This window comes from Cajanus cajan, chromosome 11 (assembly GCF_000230855.2).
Source record: "Cajanus cajan strain Asha chromosome 11, NIPB_CcT2T_4, whole genome shotgun sequence".
Taxonomy (NCBI): domain Eukaryota; kingdom Viridiplantae; phylum Streptophyta; class Magnoliopsida; order Fabales; family Fabaceae; genus Cajanus; species Cajanus cajan.
The window spans coordinates 1,648,407-1,675,388 of record NC_138527.1 but is presented as its reverse complement, the minus strand read 5'-3'; the positions used below and the strand labels follow the sequence as shown (position 1 = coordinate 1,675,388).

The following is a 26,982-nucleotide window of genomic DNA, read 5'->3' as shown; positions in this document are numbered from 1 at the left end:
AAATATTTATGAATGATATACTATTTTTCCTTCACTAGATTTTTATCCCATAGGATTTTTTCTAGTAAGGTTTTAATGAGACAATTCTAAATATTAGACATCCAAGGAGTGTTATGAATAATATAATTAATAGCTTAATTAGTGAATGTCAATATTCATTATCATTCATTACCATTTATATTCTTGTTATGTATTATTCTCTTTCGTGTAATTGTTCAGCTACCACATGTATTTATAAATAGGTTAATCCTTTCTCAAAGATAATACATTAATTTTTCTCCATCTCATATTATCTTATTTGTTATCTCTATTCTTTCTCCTTTATAACAAAAAAAAAAAGTTTCAAGAACTTAACATACTCTTAAAAAAAAATTATATTAATTATCTTGATTGAATACTAAAAATTTAGTTTATATTAGTAAAAAGTCTTCATTACTAAACTTTTTATTAAAAAAAGTATCTTTTAAAATCCTAATATTATACACCTTCCAGGTTTTCATTCATTTTCTTCTACGAAGTACCTCTTTCCCTTCCCCCAAAGAGATTAATAGAGGGTAGTATTCATTTTTATCACTAAACTTTCTTGATGTTTGAGTTAAAGAAATAATAAATAAAAAACGTCAATTTTTCTTTACTTGATTCTATCTACAAATTTGGGTTTATTAACTATGGTTTTAATTGGGGTTAAAAAAAGGTGCGACACTACTGAAAGGTACATGGTAATTTATCAAACTTTTTATTTTTTTTTTATCGGGGGCTATTTACTTGAAAATTTCATCTGTACCCATTTTTCAGGCTCAATCACAAAATATGATATTCACGAGTCCAATTTAGCCGATTAATCTTCTCCCAATATCAGTAAGCCTATATTGGAGAATGGAACTCAGACAATGTCCAAATTATCATCAAAAGCATTTGAGATATTATGGACGAAAAATTCTTATAGATTTTGTAACCTGAAGCCGACAAAAGGGGCACCTTGACACTGCAGAAGAACATTTACGACACAATACATGACCACAAGGAACTATTGTTATATCAACCTCAGCACTCAGACAAACCCGACAAATCCATGCTGCTTTTGCTGTATCAGCCTCTTTTGTTGCCTTTTCAACCCTTTCCTGTACAATGTATTATCATGTAGCATGTCAGTATCATAATTCATAAAGATGAACTCTACCAGCTATATGCATTACAAGGCATCAAGGAAACTTCTTTAATCGTTTACTTTTTCTGCGCTATAAAACCATTCCCGATTAATATGATGTCCAAATTCCCGATTAAAACCTATTTTTAAGATATTTGAATATGAAATGCAAAAATAAAAACTTCAAAAGTTTATTTTTTATGTGATAACAAACAACGGGCTTGTATATCATATAAACAAATTATAAACAGGTTTTCAGAAAATGGGAAATTAGAATGCCCAAATGCCAAATTCCAATTCAGAAAGAAAAAATTTAATACTTTTTTTGGTTTTCAGGGAGGAAAAGAAATAGAAGAGCCATGTAAAATTTCAATTACTCCAGTAATATCAATTGATTTAACGCATGAAATTGAAACATCCATACAGTTAACAGATTACAAGATAAAGGAAAGCCAATAACTAAAAATTAACATGTGTCCCTACTCCCTATTCATAACAGTATAAACCACAGAACGCTAAGAAATCATAGTACTAAAAATTAAAACCACAACCTGCTCCAAGACGAGAGCTGCCTGAGACTCTTTAAGATTTTCTTGCAAATTTATTGTTCTTTGAAGTAGAGCCTGCTTCTCCACGTCCATTTTGATCCCAGCAGCAGAGAGTATTTCATTGACAGCCTGCACCAGTTCTGCAGCTGAAACTTTGCCAGACTGCTCTCTCACAGGCTGCACCTATTCTCACAGACACTTCACATTCAGTTTAAGCACATCGACATCCAAGCAATACAAAAGATGTGACCACATGAAAACGTATTTAAAGATAAATTAAATGGTAACAAGATATGCAACAACTAAAGGAAAGATAGCCTCGAGCAATAAACTAAACAAGAAAAAATTCTTAATTACATGTTCTATGTTACATCTAGGGGTGGAAAAAGGTTAGGTGGAGTTAGGCTTTGCTAGGCTGAGCCGGGTCTTAGTTGAATATACATGGCGAGCCTGACTTGTCTACCTATCGTAGGTATTTTTTAAAGGGCTAAGCGTGGCCCACATAAAAGCCTGAGCTGGCCTATAAGTATGCTTAAAAGTCTATTTTGTAATAATTTAACACCAATATAAAAGTAAAAATATGCTGAGTTTTATAAAAATTGAATGTGTCTTGTTTATATAGTATAAGCATATTTTTAAAGTTTAATATGACATTCATGATATATTTTTATGTTGTAATTAAAGAAAATATCTTTCTAATTAAAAAAAATATTTGTAGAATCTTTTATTTAGTTTTCAACATATTTCTCTTTATTTTAAAATATTAGATTGTTACTGTTAGATAAAATCAAGAGAGGTAAAATGTAATAGTGAAGTTTTATTATCGTTGATGCTTACGAAGGAATACAAGGAGAGCTGAATATATAGGGAACCTTTTCTAAAAACAACAGTGAGAGAAAAGAGAGAAAACGGTTGTAAAAGCAACCAGCAGAGAGAGAAAAATTAGAGAGGTGGCAGGACAGCTGTCCACTAAAAAGATTCTGAAGATATCCTAAAGATATCACAGAATGCAAAAAGCAAAAAGCACAAACAAACAAATATTCCCTTTTGTTGTAACCCATATACACTAACAGCCCCCCTCAAACTCAAGGTGAAGTTTTGACACAAAAACTTTGCACTTTGAGTTTGTTCCTAAGAACTTCAAACCGAGCAGCAGACAAAGGCTTAGTAAGAAGATCAGCCCATTGATCAAGAGCTGGTATGTGATAAACTAGAAGTTGCTTGGATAGGACTTTGTCACGAACAAAGAACACATCAATCTCCATGTGCTTTGTTTTGCTGTGGAAAACAGGATTGTGAGCAATGGCCACCGCGCTTTGATTGTCACAGAGTAAAGTAGGTGTAGAAAAGGGAACCTTAAGTTCCTGCAAAAGGGCTTGAATCCAAGTTAATTCAGCAGAGGCTTGGGCTATACTGCGATATTCAGCTTCTGTGCTGGACCGAGCAATAACACGCTGTTTCCTGGACCACCAAGATATCAAATTGGGTCCAAAAAAGATAGCAGAACCAGAAGTGGACCTCCTGTCATCAATATCAGAGGCCCAATCAGCATCACAAAAGGCAGTGAGAGAGATGGGGCCGTTTACAGCAGCAGGTTGCATATGAAGACCATAAGAGAGTGTGCCTTTTAAATACTTGAGGATACGTTTGACAGCCACCCAGTGAGAGTCAAGAGGAGTAGCCATAAATTGACAAACTTTGTTAACAGCAAAACTGATTTCAGGTCTTGTAAGTGTAGCATACTGTAAGGCACCAACAACAGATCGAAAAAAAGTGGGATCATGAAAGAAGTCATTCCCAGACCTGGACAATTTGCAGTTAGAGAACATAGGAGAAGGAGCACCATGAGCTTCAGCCAAATTAGTTTTAAAAAGAAGGTCTCGAATGTACTTGCTTTGAGTCAGAACCAGAGACTTGTCAGGCAAGTGTTTAACCTCAATACCTAGAAAGTAATCCAAGCTTCCCAATTGCTTTAAAGAGAAAATTGAGTCAAGTTGGTTGGTGATTTGTTGAATGAGCAAAGAAGAGCTGCCAGTGATAATGATGTCGTCCACATAAACTAGAATAAAAATGGTATGAGTTTGATGTTGGTACTGAAACAGAGATGGATCACATTTGCTAGCTTGAAAGCCAAACCGAGTTAGAGTCAATTTTAATTTGTTAAACCATTGACGAGGAGCTTGTTTCAAGCCATAGAGGGCCTTGTTTAGCTTGCAAACCAGACTCTTATCCCCAGCTTCAAATCCAGGAGGCTGCACCATGTAAATAGTTTCTTCCAAAGTGCCATTCAGAAAAGCATTATTTACATCAAGCTGAAATAGATTCCAATTATTGGTGAGAGCAAGAGTAAGAATAATGCGAATAGTTATAGGTTTAATAACAGGGGAGAAAGTCTCATGAAAATCAAAACCATGCACTTGATGAAAACCCTTTGCAACTAGCCGAGCTTTGAGCTTATCTATAGAGCCATCAGCATTTTCCTTGACTCTGAAAACCCATTTACATCCAACTGCTTTGCGATCAGATGGCAGAGAAACTAAATCCCAAGTATGATTGAGCATTAAGGCATTGTACTCTTGTTGCATAGCAGAGAACCAGTTAGGATCAGCAAGAGCTTGCTTAACAGTTTTAGGTTCACTATGAGCTAAGAACAGGGATGGATGTATCCGAGGATTATGAAAGCCAGATTTAGACCTAGTTTGCATAGGATGGTTATTAATGGTTCTTGGTATACTGGCAGGGGCAGTGGAAGAGGTAGGAGAAGAGACATTTTGTGAGGAAGACTCAGGAGATGAAGGAGATACATTTTGGGAAGAAGACACGGAAGGAATGATTGATACACTTGAATCACCAATTTGAGAAGGCAAAGGAGGCTGCTGGGAGAGAACAGTTGAAGTGGTGCAAGGAGGAGACAAATCTGGATTGAGATTGAAATATTGACATGGAGAGACATTTTGTGTAAGGCTTGGCTGAAACAAATCTGTGTAAGGAAACCTATGTTCATTAAAGATGACATCCTTTGAAATGTAAATTCGGCCAGAAGAAGAGAGACATTTATACCCTTTGTGAGAGTTTGAGTATCCCAGAAAAACACACTCCTGGGATCTGAAATTAAGTTTATGACTGGCATATGGTCTTAAGAAAGGAAAACAAGCACAACCAAAGGTTCTTAAGAATTTGTAATCTGGTGATTTGTTGAATAAAGTAGTGAAAGGAACATTAAAGTTTAATGCAGCAGAAGGCAATCTATTGATAAGATAAACAGCAGTGGTAAAAGCAAAATCCCAAAATTTTAGAGGTAAGGAGGCATGATGAAGAAGGGTGAGACCAATTTCAACAATATGTCTATGTTTCCTTTCAACCACACCATTTTGATGATGTGTGTGGGGACAAATCACTCTATGTTGGATTCCATTTGTGGCAAGAAAGGAAGTAAAAGCTCGGTATTCCCCTCCCCAATCAGATTGAACACTTTTAATTTTGGTGTTGAATTGTAATTCAGCCATAGCCTTAAATTGTTGAAAAACAGATAGAGTTTCAGCCTTTGATTTTAAGGGATATATCCAGGTGTATTTAGAGAAAGCATCAATAAAGGCAACATAGTAAAGATAACCAGAAAAAGATGTAATGTGAGATGGTCCCCATAAATCAGTGAAAATTACATCCAAGGGGGCAGAATATATAGTTTGAGATGCAGAAGAAGGAAGTCTACGAGATTTTCCAACACAACAAGATGAACAAAATTCAGTAACATGTGTATTTGATGAGAGAAGGTTACATTGTGTAAGAACAAGCTTAAGAACATGAGAATTAGGATGACCAAGTCTAGTATGCCACATAGTGGAAGAACTAGATACATCAGAATTTTTATTGAAATTGAAACTATCTAAGACTGCAGAAGGTGAAACAGCAGACTGAGAGGGTATTTGAGCTGAAGAAGAGACCAATGCCGAGGGACCTTGGAGCTTTAGATGAGGAAAAGAATAAAGCCCATCAGCACCAACAACACCTTGAAGAAGAACCTCATTGGTGTCCTGAGATTTGACAAGACAATGATTAGCATGAAACTCAAAGAAAACACAATTGTCTTTAGCAAACTTACTGACACTCAACAGATTTTTGGTGATAAGAGGAACATGGAGAAGATTATTCAGGTGAAACTTAAATTGAGAGTTGATAGGAGAAATAAAAATGGAAGTACCAGAACCATTGATTTGCAAACCTTGACCATTTCCTATGAAAATTTGGTCTGGACCATCAAAATGCTCAAGTTGATGAATGTTCTGAGGCTCACCAGTAACATGAAATGAAGCACCAGAATCAGGAATCCATGAAGAGTTAGCACCTGGTTGAGAAGTATTAGCAACCATAGCACTTGGTGTGACATTAACACGAGCCTCCTGGCTGGGCTGTTTCGGATTAGGATTCACCCAAGTGTTGGAGCCTTTAAGATTTGAAGAAGAAGTGACCTGCACAGGCTGCAGTGTGGTAGGATCATACAGAACAAGGGATTCTGCAGGTTGATAATTAACATCAGCTCTATAGAAACAAACATTGGCAGTATGGCCATACTTGAAGCAAATCTGGCACTGGAAATTAGCAAAACGACCACCACGGCCTCTGCCCGAACCTCGACCACCACGACGCCCACTGTGACCACCACTAACACTGCCACGAGAATAACCCTGAGTGTAATTAATTGAAGGAGAAAAGGATTGCTTACGAAACCGGTTAGCTCTTGACTCATGAGCAAGAAGAAGAGCTTCCACTTCAGCAATAGGAGGAGTGACAAACTTGCTTTCAATAACAGAGACCACAGGTGCATACTCCTGAGGCAGACCTTCAAGAACAGCATCAACGATATTCTTCAAGAGACACAGGACTCCCAACTCCAGCAAGTTCATCAGCAATAGTTTTAATTTGAGTCAGAAAATCACGCATAGACTGACCATCAAGAGTGGTGGAACGCAGGTCAGTGCGGAGCTGTCGAGCACGAGCTTTAGTTTGAGTATGAAAATACTCGTGAACCTTGTCCCACACTTGATAAGAGTGAACGGAGCCAATGACACGGGAAAGGATAGACTTCGAGAGCGTCGATTGCAGCCATGTGAGAAGCATTTGATCCTGGACCTCCCAGGTTTCATATGCTGGATTAACAATATCAGAATCACGATCAGCATCTGTCAGATACCGGGGTGGAATTTGCGGATTAACCACAAACCGTTGAAGTTTGTGGGATTTGATGACTGGTTCGATCTGCTGCCTCCAGTGAAGATAATTTGAATCATCAAGTTTTTCAGCTATGGAGTTGGAGAAAAATTGTGAAAAGGGAGAGGAATTATTTGAAGTTGCCATAGAAGAGATGAGGAAGAAAAATTAAGATCCGGGTACAGGATCAGAAGGCTCTGATACCATGTTAGATAAAATCAAGAGAGGTAAAATGTAATAGTGAAGTTTTATTATCGTTGATGCTTACGAAGGAATACAAGGAGAGCTGAATATATAGGGAACCTTTTCTAAAAACAACAGTGAGAGAAAAGAGAGAAAACGGTTGTAAAAGCAACCAGCAGAGAGAGAAAAATTAGAGAGGTGGCAGGACAGCTGTCCACTAAAAAGATTCTGAAGATATCCTAAAGATATCACAGAATGCAAAAAGCAAAAAGCACAAACAAACAAATATTCCCTTTTGTTGTAACCCATATACACTAACAGTTACAAATAGGTGTAATGAGAATGTAATAGGCATGAATGAAAATAATAAAATTATTCTCTTTTCCAAGTTGGTATCAGAGCTCCTGATCTTGGGAGCTTCGTTTCCCCTGTAACAGTAGCCACCACCGCTACTATCCGACACCACAACTGCCACTGTAGCCGTTGAGGTTGTTGATAGGGTAGAAAGGTGCGCCCTACTCCGACGAACACAACGCCAGAAGTCGTTCTGGGAAAAATGTTGCCACGTGCCACCACCGTCGCCGACATGTGTAGCCCATGCACCTAGCTTCGACGAGACCCACTCGCCGTTGTCATCACAGAACGAGTCGCCGGAGCCTCCTGAGTTCATTTCACGGGTCAGTGACGTCCCATTTGGCCCAGATTTTGAGTTTTCGAGTTTTGTTCCTTTTTCCAGTGTAGCCCACTCGTCATCGTCGTTGTAGACATGGTCACCGGAGACACCTGATTGTGTGATTGTGTTCCAAGGGATGTTTGAAGTAAAAATTATTCCTTTGGGTCCTAAAAATTATTCCACTAGACTATAGTAACACTTTCTCTCCTGTGGCCAAGCTTCCTACTTTTCGTCTCTTTCTTGCTATGGGAGCTATTCGTCATTAGCCTCTCCACCAATTAGACACTAAAAATGTCTTTCTTCATGGTGAGTTGGAGGAGGAAATTTACATGGAGCAACCTCCTGGATTTGTTGCTCTGGGAGAGTTTGGTTTAGTTTGTAAATTGCAAAGATCTTTTTATGGCCTCAAACAATCTTCTCGAGCTTAGTTTGAAAAATTTAGTCATGTTGTACAGGACTTTGGGCTTAAAAAAAGTGAAGCAAGCCACTCAGTTTTCTACTGTCATACTTCTCCTGGGAGATTTGTTTATTTGATTGTTTATGTGGATGACATAGTAATTACAGGAAACGATGTATCTACAATCTCTCAATTGAAGAAACATTTGTTTAGCCATTTTCAGACCAAAGATTTGGGACATCTAAAATATTTTCTTGGTATCGAGGTTGCCCAATCAAAGGAAGGCATTGCGATCTCTCAAAAGATGCATGCTTTGGACATTTTGGAGGAAACAGGCATGACTGATTGTAGACTCATTAATAGTCCTATGGATCTTAACCAAAAGCTAATGACTAATCAAGGTGAACCGTTCACAGATCCAGAATGGTATAGGAGATTGGTTGGAAAACTCATTTACCTTACAATCACAAGACCTGATCTCTCTTTTGCAGTGGGGATTGTTAGTCAATTCATGCAAGCTCCTTATATCAATCATTGGAATGTTGTTCTGCGTATTCTTAGATATATCAAAAAGGCTCCGGGACAAGGATTATTGTATGAGGACAAAGGAGACAGTAGGATTTCTGGATACTGTGATGTTGATTAGGCAGGATGTCCTATAAATAGACGTTCTACTACTGGATACTATGTATTCCTTGGTGAAAATCTCATTTCTTGGAAGAGTAAGAAACAAAATGTTGTTGCTCGTTCTAGTGCTGAAGCTGAATATCGAGCTATGGCCTTGATTACTTGTGAATTTGTACGGATTAAGCAACTCATTCAAGAGTTAAGGTTTTGTGAAGATCATCCAATGAGATTGTATTGTGATAATCAAGTCGCTCTTCACATTGCTTCCAATCCAGTATTTCACGAGAGAACCAAGCACATAGAAGTTAACTGTCATTTTGTGAGGGAGAAGTTGTTATCCAAGGAAATCATTACTAAATTTGTCAATTCCAGTGAACAACTTGCAAATGTTATGACTAAGTCATTAAGGGGACCTAGAATCCAATTTTTATGTTCTAAGCTCGGTGCATATAATCTATATGCACCAGCTTGAGGGAGAGTGTTAGAATAGCTTATGTAGAAAGCCTCTTCTGTTTAATAAATATTTTAATGTATTTCCTGACTTCACTCTAGCTTGATGTGATGGCTTAGGCCTCTAGACTACTCAATTTTTCTCTTGTAATCCTTCTCTTTTTCATTCAATATATAAGAAATAGACAAATTAGTGGATCTGTGCTTTTTGCTGCTTATTTGAATATCTAAGTATAATGATTTGCCAATGTATTTGAATCGTGCTCAATCCACTATTGATGAGCTTAAGCTAATGTTGGTTAGTGATGATCCTCAACAAATATTAAACAAACTTGATAATATGTTTATAGTGTTTATCCTTCAAGGCCTTCACAAAGATTACGGATTTGTTCGAGATCAAATCTTGACAAATCCTGTCATTCCTATAGTAGAAGAGCTCATAGATAGATTGATTCGAGTCCCTTCACCAGAGGCAGATCCTCACAAAATCTGAGCCCTCTGCATTTATCTCTAGTACAACTGACCGTGGAAGTCGAGGGCATGGTCGAGGTCGTGATCATGGGAAAGGGGTATAGAGGAAACCTCCATTGTACCTACTGTCAGAGAGATGGACATACACAAGACAGGTGTTATTCCTTGCATGGCTTTCCGAGCAAGACAGCTAAAGTGGCTCAATCTTCAACTTCGTCTCTAAGCTCAAGATTGAATCTTAGGGCAATCATCCAATCTCATTATCTGCCGATGATTACAAAGAGTATCTTCAACTGAAGGCAGTTCAACAAGCTCCTTCCTCTGTCACTGTTGCTTACACTGGGAATTCTACCGTCTGTCTCTCTCATTCTACGTCTATTGGACCTTGGGTTTTGGACTTCGGTGCTTCTGATCACCTAACTGGTAATGTCTCCCTTTTGCCTAGCCTATCATCACCTAAAACTCCACATCATATCACTCTTGCAGATGGGTCAAAAGTTCACTGGTATTGGCCAAATATCACCTATCCCTTCACTACCATTAAAAACTATTTTACTAGTTCCTGGATGCCCCTTTAATTTGATTTCTATAAGTAAGTTGACTCAGTCACTGAATTGTGACATAACCTTCACTTCTGATTCTTTCTTGATACAGGACCGGAGTACTGGACAGATGATTAGAGTTGGATCTGAATCACATGGACTCTATTACCTTCAGCCTTCTACCTCTACCACGGTTGAGTCTGCTAGTTTAATCCATCGTCGCCTGGGTCATCCAAGCTTGAATAAATTAAAGAAAATGGTACCTCATCTCTCACGGTTGGAGTCCTTAGAGTGTGAGTCATGTCAATTAGGGAAGCATGTTAGAACTTCTTTTCCTAATAGTATTAATAGTCGAGTTGTGTCTCCTTTTGATGTCATTCATTCTGATGTTTGGGGTCCTAATTGTGTTCCTTCTCTTTTAGGACATAGGTATTACATCACCTTTATTGATGATTTTTCTAGATGTACTTAGATATTTTTAATGAAAAATCGTTCTGAGTTATTCAATATTTTTCAAAATTTTTATTCAAAGATCAAAACTCAATTTCGCAAAGTAATATGGATTTTACGAAGTGGTAATGCTAAAGAATATTTTTCAGATTGCTTCAAATCATTTATGACTTCCCATGAAATTCTACATCAATCTAGTTGCCCTCATACACCTCAACAAAATGGTGTAACTGAGTGAAAACATACATATTGTAGACACTACTCGTACTCTTTTATTGAATGCCAATGCACCCCCAAAGTTGTGGGGCGATGTTGTACTTATTGGAAGGTATTTAATAAATCGAATGCCATCCTCTGTCTTGAATGATCAAGTATCTCATTCCCTATTATACCCATTGGATCCCCTTTATTCTATTCATCCTCGTGTCTTTGGTTGTACTTGTTTTGTCCATGATCTTTTCTCAGGACGTGCTAAGTTGTCTGCTCGGGCTCTCAAATGTGTGTTCTTAGGATACCCCCGTGTCCAGAAGGAGTACCACTGTTACTCTCCTACTACGCATCGGTTTTACACTAGTGCAGATGTCACCTTTGAAAATACACCATATTTCGTTGCTACAGATGTCTCTCTGGTTTACTCGAATCTCCTTTCTCAAGTATTGCCTATTCCTCATTTTGATCCTGGTGTGCCTCCTACACCTATTACTTTAGAGGCACCATAGATTTCTCCCACACCACCAGGATTTGACCGTCCTTTACACCGATTTGGGATAACCTATGAGCGTCGGTCTCCTCACCTACTTCAGTTGACTTGCCCATTGCTCTTCGTAAAGGTAGTCGTTCTACTTGTAATCCTCATCCTATTTATAACTTCCTTTCATATCATCGTTTGTCTCCTACCTATTATACATTTGTCTTTGCTATTTCTTTTGTTACCATTCCCAAGATAGTGCAGAAGGCATTAATCCATTCAGGATGACAACAAGGAATGATTGATGAGATGACAGTTCTAGACTCCAACCACACTTGGGTACTTGTCCCACCTCCGCCTGGAAAATCTGTTGTTGGTTGTCGGTGGGTCTTTAATGTTAAAGTGGGCCTTGATGGACATGTAGATAGATTAAAAGCCTGTCTTGTGGCTAAGGGATACACGCAAGTATATAGTTTGGACTACAGTGACACTTTCTCTCCAGTTGCGAAGATGGCCTCAATTTCTCTTCTTAGCCATGGCTACTATGAGGCATTGGCCTTTGTTTCAATTAGACATCAAGAATGCCTTCTTACATGGTGATATGGAGGAAGAGATTTTTATGGAGCAACCTCCCGAGTTTGTTGCTCAAGGGGGATCTAGTCTTGTGTGTAAATTACAGAAGTCCTTGTATGGCCTCAAACAATCACCTCGCGCTTGGTTTGTGTTGGATCGAGCGCTTATCACTAGGCCAAAAGCTATAGCTGATAGTCAGGGCGCAACTCTTTTTACTTAAGAGCGCAGCAGCCCAAGCGCCATGATTCGACAGTGACTTGACCCACCTAACCTTCGCCACGGGACAATTGATGCAACCCGCAACAATCTTCCCCTCAGCAATTGCCCCACTGGGTATCGAACTCATGACCTTGGCTATGATACCAATTGTTGGATCGAGCGCTTACCACTAGGCCAAAAGCTATAGCTGATAGTCAGGGCGCAACTCTTTTTACTTAAGAGTACAGCAGCCCAAGCGCCATGATTCGACAGTGACTTGGCCCACCTAGCCTCCGCCACGGGACAATTGATGCAACCCGCAACAGTTTGGTCGGTTTAGCAAAGTTATACAAGAAATTGGAATGATCCGCTGCGAGGCAAACTGCTCTGTCTTCTTTAAACGCTCACTGACACATAGATTTGTCTATCTTGTTTATGTAGATGATATTGTGATTACAGGTGATGATCAGGAGGGCATCAAGGCTCTAAAGCAACACTTATTTAAACACTTTCAAACTAAAGATTTAGGTTCCTTGCGTTATTTTCTTGGGATTGAGGTTGCTTAGTCAAAGTCCAGTATTGCAATTTCTCAAAGAAAAGAAGCCCTTGATATTCTAGAGGAAATCGAACGTACAGATTGTAAGCCAGTTGACACTCCCATGGATCCCAATGTGAAGTTTATTCCTAATCAAGGAGAGCCTTATCCTGATCCAGGGAGATATTGGAGATTAGTTGAAAATTTGAATTATCTCACCATGACCAGACCTGATATATCCTTTCCTGTCAGTGTTATAAGTCAGTTTCTTAACTCTCCCTGTGAGAGTCATTGGCATGCAGTTGTTCGGATCCTTAAATACATCAAAAGATCACCAGGAAAGGGACTTGTTTACAATAATAGAGGACATACAGACATTATTGGATATTCAGATGCAAATTGAGCAGGTGATGCAAGTGATAGACGGTCAATATCAGGTTATTGTGTCTTCATGGGTGGTAATCTTGTCTCATGAAAGAGTAAAAAGCCAAGTGTTGTTGCACGATCAAGTACATAAGCAAAATACCGTGCTATGGCTCACACACCACATGTGAGCTCCTGTGGCTAAAATTCTTAATTGAAGAGTTGCAATTTTGCAAGGTTAGTCATATGGAACTAGTTTGTGATAACCAGTCAGCTTTATACCTCTCCTCTAATCCAGTTTTTCATGAGAGAACAAAGCATATAGAGGTTGACTGTCATTTCATCATAGAAAAGATCCTCTCCGGTATCATCAAGACTTCAGTTTGCTCCAAGGATCAACTTGCAGATATCTTTACTAAATCTTTATGAGGTCCTAGGATAACATATATATGTAACAAGCTAGATGCATATGATATATATGCTCCCGCTTGAAAGGGAGTGTTAAGATATTCTATGATATTCTAAGATATAGTTTAGATATATTAGTTTATCTTCTCCTAATTTAGAGTTTATCTTAATCCCTAAACTTAAGGGATTGTTTCTGTTACAAGTCTATTTATTTGATTGTACCCATCAATTCAGATTTAATAAGAAATTATTCATATTCAAGTGTTAGGATTGCCATCTCTCTTGTTGAGACTGGCCTCTATATATAGCTTGTACCTCACCTATACAATCTGTTTATTCATTAATGCAATTTACTAAATTCTCCGAAATTCTGTTCTATAATTTTTAATCATACCTATTTCCACCCCTAATTGCATCCCAACCTAAACTAAAAAAATAAAAATAAAAAATTGTTCATGTGTTTCTGCAATTTGGAAAGCACAGGATGAGTCATGAATTACAATGCCTGTAATTAATGCAAATTTATGGTAAACAACACTTATTAGTAACGAGTTTCAAGGCATGAACCTGAGAGTAGCTTTCTCCTCTTCCTGAGCTCTCTGGGAAATCAACTTGGGGTCCATTACTGCTCAATACAGGGCTATCACGCACCAATGATTCTTTTAGGGGACTGCTAGCTGATACACTTCTAAATGAAAATACTTGTGATGAAAGGAAAATTTGTGTATCTCCTGGTGCAACTTCAATTTTAATTCTGTACAGAGCTTGACCTGCAGATGGTCTTACATCTTCAGAAACTTTACCATATTTTAATTTTTCACCATGTTGAGACCGCCAAGCCACTATTTCACCAGAATAAAAGGGCCTCAATGGATGGAACTGTACAAGACGAGCATCTTGTGGCAATATTTCCTTGCCAACCATATTGCTGCTCCCATTTATGGGTTCAACTTCTTTCTTATCGGAGCAAAGTTTTAAAACATTAACAACGGCAATCTCTGCTCCTTCAGGACAACCAAATAAGGACCCAATAGGCAATATGATAGGAGAGCCTAATACCTGGCTGACTATAATAGCAATGAGATCAAAAAGGGAAACATAAGTTGGTGGTTCAGCAACTAGAATACAAGATCTTGATTGGTTCATGAAATAAAGAGTTTGATGTGCAGAATCATTCTCCCACTCTGGGATGGTGAAATCTTTGCCTGCACGGGTAACATCTACTAAATTGGGCAAGAGCAAAAATTTTGTTTTAAGACACTTAACAAATTGCAGCTTTTCTGCAGCAGAGTTCAATAAGTATTCTATTGTATCCAATGAAAAGCTATTGAATGCAGGAATATAGCTGCCCATGCTATTAGCAATAATCCAGACAGCAGTTTGAAGAGATTTGCTTGTTAACTTCTGTTTGATAGTCACTAACAAAACAGAACACAGAGAACCCAGAGTCTGTAGTGTGTGATTCTCATCTAGTTCCTGAAAGACCAAAACAAAAACATTCCAATAAGTAAAAGCCTTATGCATACAAAACATAGACAATAAACAAGATATAGGAAAATGTGTCTGAAATCTTGCTACCTCTATGACAACATCAGACAATTTTTTGATGCCGAGCACAATACAGACTCTCTCAGGAAGATCTGCATGGACAAATCTAATTCTGGAGGTATCAATACATTTGACATATCGAGAACCATAAGAATCAACATAGACACAGGATGCAGAATGAACAAGTCTGCAGCCATCATCAGGAATTATGGCTTCTGATTTCCAGTTTGACCCATCTAATGTGTTCCCCTCAACAATCTGATCACTGATGAAATTCAAAATTTCCATCACAGCACGGAGTTCATTTGGATTTAGTCGCTGATATCCACAAGCTTTCTGAAGATTTAATAGAAGACCCTTTGCAGCAGAAAGTGTTAGCATGTCCTGAAGTCCCAAATCTTTAAGAATCCTTACGAATGGAAGATATACATTAGGAAGTTCAAAAGCAAATGGAGACAAATTAATCATTAAGCGAGCAAAAAGAGCATCAGCAGCCACAAGGCGCGTTCCATTTGCAACAGGCAGAAATGCCACTTTGCACAGCTCTGCCAAATCTGAAAAAGCAATAGTAATTAGAAAATCATTTAACATAAAGCATGTACTATCTTATGTGCTTTTATACATGGTATGTCGCTATACCAACAACCTAAGCAAAAGTGTTTAATCAACTCAAACAGAGAGAATAAGAGGAGATCCACAGACAGATGTTGCCCACGTGGTCCCTGTCTAGTAATTGTCTATCAGGTGCAGTGACAGACCTATCAATTCAGTAGGGAAATTCAAAGACAGATGCCAAAACATATAAGCCATACTCTTTCTTTGAAATCTTTCGTGGCAAAAAGAAATTTTTTTTTCTCAACCCTTAGCCCAAATGGAATAACATGAGAATAGTGAAGCACCTGTGGAGGAAAGAGAGCCCCAATTTTTGTCTAAATATTTCAAAATCTCGCAGGTACATTCCTCAATGTTCATTCCTGAAGCAATAGGCCAATGAGCAAGAGTATCTTCCCCTCCATTTCTACCGATTACCTAGTGAAAAAAAAAAAAAAAAAAAAAAAGCTAGCATAAAATACATGTAGGTAAGTAATATAGATATAAAAAGTAAACCAAAAATTTATCATTTTTACTTGTAAGTGCTTCAGAACTGTACAAAAAGCTGGAGGACTCCGAAGATGCAGAGGTCCCCATGAATACTCTGGAGGTCCAGTGTGTTGTTTGGATAAAATGGGAGCACAACTCCAAGCTAGAGGCCAATCTTTAGGCAAAATAGCTTCATTATATGAAGCAAGCACCCTCTTGCAACCAACACCAGGAAACCCCAGTTCAGCAGGTACACATGCAATTTTGCCAAGAAGATCACAGAAGTTGTTGCTAAAGAAAAGAGCAAAGTTGGAGAAAACAAACTCAACTACAGATCCTCCTAATGCCCACACTTCTTGTGAAACTTCAGAATGAGTATTGATTGTGTCTGCCTCAAAATCATCCATATCACCTGATTTCATGCACTCAATTCCAAGAAACTCAACTCTTTTGGCACATTCAATTATTACATCTACTTCAGTAGCAGTTCGAAGCCCAAGTTTCCTTAACATGCGAAGCCACCCATCTGTACTGAACCTTTCTCCAGGAAATTTTCTCCTCTCACCAAAGAAAATAGATATTAATATAGCATCACCAGGATCAAATAAATCCACAGGCTTAAAAAGATCTGTTGAAAACTCATCAGAATTTCTAACAAATTTAGTCTCTTTCAAAGCTTCAACAACCAATTGATCTGATTGAAGATCATGCCAATTTTTAAAAACATATATTAATATTTCCTCCTGCTCATTCTGAGGTTTCCTCTCAAAGCTGGGCAAGCCAAAGCGTACTAATATCTGTTGATTATGCAACTCCAGCACTCCAAGGACTCGAAGAAATGAACTTTCATTTGAATCAGTGGCATAAGAAAGACATCGCTCATCATATGGTTTTAAAAATGAATTTGAAGGTATCATACACTGATCTTGACCTTGCAACTTGGTATAAGAACCAACAACTGTTTTATATATAGGGAGAGAACGTAAAACTTCAATTTCTTCACGTGCATAGTGAAAGTCATTGGAAAAGAATTCATCAGAAAAAAGTGAAAAAAGTGCATCACAATTTGAGGTTGAGAGGTTAGTAGGTTCAGTGAAATAACCAGCTTGCTTTGCTGCCACAAGTTTGGATGCAATAACATGGCCCAGTGATCGACCAGGCACAGGAAAACAATTGCTTGAAGTGACACAATCTATAAATGCCTCATCAATTATGGGTATATTACACTGGTTTAACATTGGCAATAACCAGGGAAAACTAGTTTTGAATCTTTCAAAAGCTGAAATGTGGGACTCAGCTAACTCAGCTTCAGAAGTATTATCCCTTGACACCCCAACCCCACTCGTCGACATTGGGTGCTCCAGAAGAGGAGGAATGAATACCAGATGCCGCTCTCTTACACGGCACAAGACTGGCCTACCAAGAAAAGCAGGAATTAGGGGCCAATCAGAGAAAAGGGATAATTCTTCCTGTGAGCCCCTAAAACTTTTCCAGAATATTCTAATCCATTCAGGGGAAGGACCACCTTGACTGCCAGAACTAGGAAGTTTTTCCCATGAAAGCCATGGAACCATATTTGATCCCATTACATGGTTCACCCAATCTCGATGGAAAATTAGACTCATATGATTGGCCACTAGATTAAGAGAGAAGTTCTGTAGTTTCAATAGTGATTGAAGGAAAAAATTAGAAAAAATGTCACCTAAGAGAGGCCTGTCTAATATGTTAGGATGAATAAATTTTTCTCCCAAGGGAACCATTAATGACTGTTGCTCTTTATTCCCAATCCAAAGTTCAGTTAAGCCCAATTTTTTTAAATGGCTAGTTGCAGTTGGAAATGGTAAACCTTTAAGTTCAGCAGCAATTGATATGAACTTCTGGTCCCTATTAAGATCTATGCCTGTCTCAGCATTCCTGTAATGCATGGGTGTTCCTGTTCTACCAATATCTTCAACAACACCCCGACCAAAATCAAATAAAGCCTTCCCCAAACTTGTCATCATTTCCAATGCATCTCCAGAACTAGCTGCTCCCCGAGTGGCCATACCAGTGGAGTTGTGGACATTAGGACCCAGCTGAGAAGAAGTGATTCTGATATCATTTTCCCGACAAAAAACATCAGTATTAGCAGAATTATTATCTCTGGATGAGCTGGATGACTCTGCTTGCTGAAAATCAGACAAGCAATATTCAAGAACATCTATATACATGTCAACTGATCGCAAAGCAATTGGTTTTGAAGAAACTTTTAGACGATCCCGAACCATTTTAGGTCTAATTTCTCGCACCGAAAAACCCACAGCTTGGATTTCAGTTACCAATTCCCATGGTACTGAAAATACAGGATAATGCTCCTTTACAAAGCTGCAAACTGTAGCTGGAAGTAAATTACCAATCAATCCATTCCCAGGCTGTGAAAGAAACATGCCTTCTTCAGCCTTGACCAGATTTCCTGAGTACAGCTGCCATACTGGAAGGTCAATAATACGAGAATAAAATGGATGTATTACCCGCTCTTTAAGGCATTCCCAGTCAGCTTTAAGAACAACTTGTATTGAACTTGGAGGGTTGTTATCATGATTAGCAAGTTGATCACTCAGAACATGCCTTTCACAAGAACGTGGCCAGAAGGAATAGATCTGATCTCCATAATCCTTCAAAGTGAGACTAATTGCAGAACAGGCACTAGAATCAATTATAGAACTTGGAATATTTCTTCTTAGCTTTTGAATCTCCAAAACCATTTCAACATAGGCATCACATACACAAGACATCACTTCTCTGTTCCAAGATTCGATTAATTGATTTCCAGCATCAAAGTGTCCTTCAGCCGAAGCCCCTCTGTCTTGGTATTTAAAGAGATAACGACCTCTATTGTGACACACAAGGAAACAACCTAAGATAGTAACAGGCATCTTTATACTTCCAGACAAAGGAAGAGGGGCCATAATTGAGCTCATTGAGTAGACATTGGCATGATCACCATTGCGGGATATAAGTGCTGCTATTCCGGCAACAGGAGTCAAGTTGTATGCAAGATACCGCCTGAGCAGAAAATTTGGAAGTTTGATAGATGTTATCAAACAAATTAGTTCAGATTACATAATTTTCATGACATAAACAGAATATGGAACATAACACTTCAATGATCTTTACTCTCAATCATGGACGTTTAAAGATAAATTAAGACTTGTTTACCCTCCTTCCAAACTTTAATTGAAAAAAAAGAATACACAATTACAATCTTGGAAGTATGAACCCTTGCTTAAGATCAAGACAAAGGAGTGGATGCCCAAATAGAAGGAAAATTTTCCAAGAAATAAACCAAATTATGGAAAATAAATTCTACATTCATAAACTTCTCACATTTTTCTTATTAATGACTATTGTATATTTTAGAAAGTGTAAGTACTTGATGCATCCTCAAACTGATCCATCAATAAGTGAAAAGGTCTTCAAATTAAGTTAATAAAAGGAAAACAACCAAGTAATTGCAAAACATCGACATAGGTTAAACAATGAATTGCACTCTAATGAAAACCAAGTTATTGTCGGGCATCAATATGAGCTTTTGACATCCATGCAATTTGAGCATAAATACCACATGATATCCACTACATTCTTCATATAAAATCATACCGATCAAGAGCCATATTTCTTGTTTGCCCAGAACCCAAGCTGAGTACAACAAGCCACCGATCCATGACTGTAGTTCCTTCTGAATATAAATTCACATCAATTACATGCATCTTTATCACGGCATTGGAACTGCTAAATATTCTTGATAATTGAAACTTTCTCCATTTCTTTTCTAAAAATGGATTCCTCAAAATAGAAGATGACGGATCAATGCTTATTGAAAAATTCTGGCATGGATGAGAATGTCCTTCTTCCCACGTTGATATTGATACCTAGAAGCCATACCAATTTCACTCTGGCTCAAAATACATTTAACAAAGCATTCCAGACAAAAGTTCTCTCATGGGGAAGCAATGACAAACAAGACAAATTTAAGTATACAGGTGTTCTACATGAAGAATTTTCTTTTAATAATAGATACAAGAGCAAGTTAAATAACAGATATAAGCTATCCACAAGACGACACAGACACCAAGAAACATAATTAGTCCTTGACTATTTCCCGCCCCAAAAAAATAGTCCTTGATTAGATTTGTAGTTTACTAGAGTTAATTAGTACTTGATTAGCTCCTGTGCACTTGATGCATTTATGGCATGAATAAGGTAGGACTAACTGTTATACTTATACACATTACACACATTTCACTCAAATATTGGATAAAACAGTCCCTTGGTCTACCTAGTCCTTATTAGAGAAGAGAATAGGATAATAAATACTTTTATTATTAGTTGTATTAATCAAGTGTATTTTCTGTTTTTCTGTTAAGATTTGCCAACTCATCAAGTTGGTTAGTTTGTTAGGTCTATATATGCAAGTGATACTTCTCGGGTATCACTATCTTTCATCTTTCAATCAATAATATCTTTTACTAAAATTCTCTCAATCCTTTCTCTCATATGGTATCATCGTGAGCACGGTGAGATCTGGGTCTTTCTGATTTTTCGCCCGCACTTCTCTTTGCACGCCTTGTATCTGTTGCTGATCGCGCCATCTCCGTCGCGCCTTGTGGCTGCACTGCCTTTCCTTTTCGCTCGCGCCTCCTTTTTGCATGTTTTGTCTCTGTTCATTTTCTTGTTTCCGATTGCGCTCTCTTCTTCTTGTCTCCAACTCAATCTTGCTCCAATGGCTTCCGCTTCTGCAACTTCTGACAATTCTGTTTCACAAACATTCTCTCAAACTGTCACATGCAAACTGGATGATAAGAACTTCATGACCTGGCAGCAACAGGTCACTGCTGTGATTCGCGCTCATGATCTTGAAAGATTTGTTGTCAATCCAAAGATTCCACTGAGGTTTCTTACTGTTGAGGATCGCGATGCCAATGCTGTCAATCCCGCTTATACTGCCTGGGAACACAAAGACTCGCTGCTGTTTTCCTGGCTTCTTACAACACTCTCTGAATCGATTTAGGCTCATGTCATCTCCTGCCGCCACTCGTATCAAATCTGGGATCTTGTTTTTCAACATTTTCATCCCCTTACCAAAATCAAAGCAACACAACTTCGACTTGAACGTCGCACTATCAAGAAAGGAACAAGATCGTGTTCTGAATATTTGCTTCGCATTAGCACCATCATTGAAACCCTTGCTTCGATTGGGAGCCCTGTTTCACCCCGTGAACATGCTGAGTGTATCATTGGTGGTCTTCCACCTGAATATGACTCCCTGATCTCTATTGTCACTGCCTTTGTCAGTAGAGATGATATTCTTTCTCCTGCAGAACTTGAGACCATGATTCTTGCTCAAGAAGCCAGACTTGAACAAGCAAAAGCTGTTGTAATTCAAGAACCTTTATCAATCAACCTTGCGCAAACTGCCTCTGTTCCAAATGGGATTCCCAATGTAAATTTAGCATTTCAGCAACCACAATTGTCCAATTCTCAACCTAATACATTTCAGAATTTCCCGGCTCAATCTTAAGGTGGCTTCAACAACTTTTCTGGACCGAATCGTGATGGAGGACGTGGTCATGGCAGTGCACATGGTGGACGGAATTGTGGCCCTCCCGTCCAATGCCAAATCTGTCATAAACGTGGACATGAGGCTTCCACGAGCTATCAGCGTTCCAGTTGCTTGTCCTTAGGTGGTTTTGAATTGCATTTCAACCCAATGTTTGCCTCTTACCCCACCTTTGGTCTCAATCCCCAACATCTGTATCTGTCTCAAAACTTTGGCCCTGGTTCTGTTTTTCTCTCTAACATTGGAGCTATTCCTCATTATGGATCTGCCAACATGCTTGGCCTTTCGGGTCAAATCTCGTGGCCTTCTTATGCCTCGGGTGGCTCTTTTGGGTCCACTCCTCCTGGTCTTTGCATTCCACCCCTTGGGTTCACCTTTCCTGCTTCACCGATTAACCAGCCAAGTCATCCTGGTGTTGCTTCCTCTGTTCAACGTGCTGCTCCAACTCTAAACACTGCTATTGCGTGGATTCCAGATTCTGGTGCCTCCCATCATGCCACTCCTGATCCTCAACACCTCCTCCAGAGTGCTCAATTTACAGGAGCAGAACACATTGTCATGGCCAATGGCCAAGGTACATTTATTGCTTCAATTGGTTCTAATATGTTTAGGTCTCCTGTTCATCCTTCCACTGTTTTATCTCTAAAAGATTTATTACTTGTTCCTACCTTAACCAAAAATCTAATCAGTGTCTCTAAGTTTGCCAAAGACAACAATGTCTATTTTGTGTTCTATCCTCATTCTTGTTTTGTCAAATCACAGGATTTGAACGAGACTCTTCTTGAAGGAAAACCCGGTAAAGATGGTCTCTATCATTTTCACCCAACTCTAGAAAAGAATGAATTCAACAATGTCGGCATCAAGAAGAATTCAGCTTTTCTTAAATCTGAACCCTGTATTTTTGTTTCTGAACAATGTAAAAATGTTGTTTCCAATACCTATAAGCAGTGGCATTTACGATTAAGGCATCCACATCATGATGCACTAATCAAAGCTTTACAAACTTGTAATATTCGCATTTCTACTGTTAATAAAATTTCTGGCTTTTGTGATTCATGTTGTATTGCTAAATCTCATAGAATTCCTTCTCAATCTTCAACCACTGTTTATTCCAAACCACTTGAATTCGTTTTTCTATATGTTTGGGGACCTGCATCATTAGATTCCAGTTGTGGTTATTTGTACTTCTTAACATGTGTTGACGCTTGTACTAGATATATGTGGATTTATCTCCTTCGTAGAAAATCAGACATGTTTCCTCACTTTTTGAATTTCAAAGCTCTTGCTTAAAAACAGTTTCAAGCTCCACTAAAGGCAGTTCAAACTGATGGTGGTGGTGAATTTCGCACCTTAATCCCGTTTCTCCAACAAGAAGGCATCATTCATAGACTCACTTGTCCATATGCTCATCATCAAAATGGCATGGTTGAACGGAGGCACAGACATGTTGTTGAACTTGGCTTGGCAATGATTCACCATGCGTGATTACCACTAAATTTTTGGGATCATGCCTTCTTGACTACCACCTACCTAATCAATAGGCTACCTTTCTCATCAATTGGTCATTAATCACCCTACAAGCTAATTCACAACAATGAACCTGACTATAAGTTTCTAAAAGTCTTTGGTTGTTCATGTTTTCCATTACTTAGACCTTACAATCAACATAAGATTCAACCCTGGTCAAAGGAGTGTCTATTTGGGATACTCTCCTAGTCATAAAGGTTACAAATGTTTCAGTAAGTCTGGCAGAATTTATATCAGCAAGGATGTTGTATTCAATGAAGGCAGATTTCCCTATAATGATCTTTTCCTCACAAAATCAATTTCTTCTACCCCTGCCACCTCTGTTTCTACAATTCCTTCTCTTGTTAGTTCTCACAACCCCTCTTCTTTTACCCCACTTCAATCTGACACTTCTTCCAGTTCTAACTCCTTAAAATCCAATTTCCTTCACTCTCCTTCTACATCTGCTAACAACTTTACAACTTCCTCTGTCTCGCCTCAAAATCCATCATCTACTGTAGTTGCCTCTTCTTCGAATTTGTCATCTGCCAGACCTCCTAATATTCACCCCATGACCACTCGCTCCAAAAATGGAATTATTCAACCCAGAACGCATCCTACACTCTTGCTTTCTACTATTGTACCCAAGACAGTTAAAATTGCTCTAACTGATCCTAATTGGCTTGCTGCCATGCAAGCTGAAATCAAAGCTTTACATGACAACAACACATGGAAATTAGTTGAATTACCCTCTGGCAGAAAACCCATAAGATGCAGATGTGTTATCCGTATTAAAGAAAATTCTGATGGCTCCATTAATAAATACAAGGCCAACTTTCATCAGCAACCTGGTCTTGATTTTTCTGAAACTTTTTCTTCTGTAGTTAAACCTGTCACCATCAGGATTGTTCTCTCTCTTGCAGTTTCTTTTCAGTGGCCACTTCGACAGCTTGACATCAATAATGCATTTCTTAATGGAATGCTTGAAGAGGACATCTATATGTCTCAACCTCCTGGCTTCATTGAACCTGGAAACAAACATCTTGTCTGCAAACTGCAGAAATCTCTTTATGGCCTCAAACAGGCCCCTTGTGCCTGGTTTGACAGATTAACATCTGTCTTGCTCATGCTTGGGTTCAGCAAAAGCAAGTGTAATCCTAGTCTGTTTATTTTCTCTACTCCAACCGCTACTGTCTACATGCTTGTCTATGTGGATGACATTATCCTCACTGGCAATTTTCCCTCCTTGTTGCAAAAGTTAGTTAATCAACTCAATGAAATTTTTTCTCTTAGAGGTCTTGGTACCTTAGATTACTTCTTGGGCATTGAAGTCAAGGCACTCTCTCAAGGGAAGTTACTGCTTTCTCAAGACAAGTACATCACTGACCTTCTTACCAAGGTAAAAATGGAAGATTCTAAGGGAATATCTACTCCTATGATTGGTGGTCAGCAGCTTACTAAGGAGGGTACCCTATTTGATGATCCAACTGAGATTGCCTTCAGCGTTAATAAGGTAAGCCAGTTTATGTGCTCTCCAATGGAGGAACATTGGAAAGTTGTTAAAAGGATACTCAGGTATCTCAAAAGAACTGTTGGACATGGACTGGTGTTTACGCCTGCTAGTTCTACTACCTCCTTCAACCTTACTGCCTTTACCGATGCTGATTGGGCAGCTGATCCTAATGATAGGAGGTCTACTTCAGCAGTGTGCATTTATCTTGGCCCTAATCTGGTATCTTGGTCCAAGAAACAGTTGCTTGTTGCAAGGTCAAGTACTGAAGCTGAATATAGAGCTTTGGCTCAAGCAGTAACCGAGGTCTTGTGGATTCAATCACTTCTAAAGGAATTGAAAGTTCATCTAAACACTCCTATAGTGCTCTGTGATAATCAAAGCACAATAGCACTATCTCACAATCCTGTTTTACACTCAAGGTCTAAGCATATGGAGCTTGACATCTTTTTTGTTCGAGAAAAAGTACTCAGTAAATCTCTTGTTGTTTCGCATATCCCTGCTCAACATCAATATGCAGATGTTCTGACCAAGGCCCTGTTGCCTAAGAGGTTTTTGTTTCTACGCTCCAAGCTCAATGTTGCTGATCCATCTACTATGTTTCATCCTCCTTGAGCTTGTGGGAGGTGTATTAGAGAAGAGAATAGGATAATAAATACTTTTATTATTAGCTGTATCAATCAAGTGTATTTTCTGTTTTTCTGTTAAGATTTGCCAACTCATCAAGTTGGTTAGTTTGTTAGGTCTATATATGTAAGTGATACTTCTCGGGTATCACTATCTTTCATCTTTCAATCAATAATATCTTTTACTAAAATTCTCTCAATCCTTTCTCTCATAGTCCTAAATAAGTTGTTTAGCCAGCTATAAAAGGATAAAAATGAATGAAGAAATTTATATGGTAAACCCTAGCTGCACCTGGCAGGCGGGTGATGCTTTTCTCTTGGGTCTCATGCCTAAGAACCTAATTTAAGATGCCTAAAAAAATTTCCTTTTTCATCTTCAACTCTAATTTTGTAAGTTTCATCAACAGCCAAACTCTTCCCCAGCAGAAAGCATTGGATTTTCATCACATCAAATCCCCATCATTTCTTGCTTAAATTTGCCACATCTAATATGGTATGCACTGCTCACATCCCATAACATTCAACAGCTCAACCAAAAGTTCTTTCAAACCAACCTTTCCCCCATATATCCCATATGAACATTCAATTTCCAAAGTTCAAATCCAAATCCCAAAGAAAACCTAATTTCAATCTGTTAAATCCCATTTTTTTTCTGTCATGCTTCATCAATCTACAACTGAACTGTAGAAATTTACCTGTAAAACCGACTTCAAAAACAGGAGTGCTCTAGATCCATGCTCCATAAATATGTCAATAATATGCTTTATTCTGTTTGATTCAAGGTCAGCTCCAACCTTCAAGCAATCAGATGATAGAGGCATGCGAATAATGGTAGAATCAGCTAACGACCATAAGTCATTCCGATCAATGAGCATTGGACTAAATTGATCACAAAATCGATGTTTCAAATCAGTACCTGAAACCTCAAGAATAAACAACTTAATTTTCCACAATTGTATAGGGAATTGACTATTAAATTTAATTTCAAAATAAATAAAAAATAAAATAGTTATGTGATTTTTTTATAAAATAAAATACTTAATAGAAGGAAAAAAAACAAAAAAAGTGTATATATAACCTCTAAGAAACACAATGAAAATACATATTCAAATAAGTTTAAATAGAAGATATCAATACCAGAAGGCCTTACAACCTCGTACCATGTCTAATGAGGGCACCTTTCACAAACAACCATTTACTAAACTCCATAAAAACCATACAGAAAAAGAAATTCTTTAACCAAAAATTCAATTTAGGAACAATAAACAATTCAAATGACTAATCATGTCGATAACCAGTTATTTATTAACCAAGGTTTTTGAACATCATTAACCAAACTGAAAATAATTTTAGCAAGAATATTTTATTTTCATTTTTTTAATTTTTCGAGAAAATAAAGTATAAATTTTTAGAACTTCGAAGAATTTGGACAGAGGTAAAGTGAGAAAGGAAAATATTTCAATGAATTATTACTGTTAGTCATGCCCTCTTTCTTTATTCTTACTAGGGAGTGTTATTGGACTATGTTCCAATACTGAATTGTATGAGAGAATATCATTCTGTTGTATATTGCTGGAAATATAAAATGTACAATTGGTGCCTACTCGCTGTACAAGAGTCCTATTTATAATAGAGTAGGCTCATGACTGGTT

At 38.1% G+C, this 26,982-nt stretch overlaps 1 protein-coding gene across 2 annotated transcripts in view; it reads right to left on the bottom strand.

Moving 5' to 3' along the window:
* Positions 1-713: 713 nt before the first annotated feature.
* Positions 714-26,982, bottom strand: part of LOC109790381 (Zinc finger, C3HC4 type (RING finger) family protein) — a 40,654-nt gene continuing 14,385 nt past the window's right edge. The window contains exons 6-13 of one of the 2 annotated variants that reach the window (XM_083066637.1): positions 26,026-26,246; positions 19,729-20,000; positions 16,137-19,134; positions 15,909-16,038; positions 15,040-15,563; positions 14,029-14,937; positions 1,699-1,878; positions 714-1,121 (exon numbers count right to left, since the gene is read on the bottom strand). In XM_083066637.1, coding sequence (XP_082922763.1) covers positions 924-1,121; positions 1,699-1,878; positions 14,029-14,937; positions 15,040-15,563; positions 15,909-16,038; positions 16,137-19,134; positions 19,729-20,000; positions 26,026-26,246 — 5,432 coding nt within the window. In that variant the 3' untranslated portion in view covers positions 714-923. The remainder of the gene's footprint in view (positions 1,122-1,698; positions 1,879-14,028; positions 14,938-15,039; positions 15,564-15,908; positions 16,039-16,136; positions 19,135-19,728; positions 20,001-26,025; positions 26,247-26,982) is intronic. The other variant, XM_083066638.1, reaches the window with a different exon arrangement.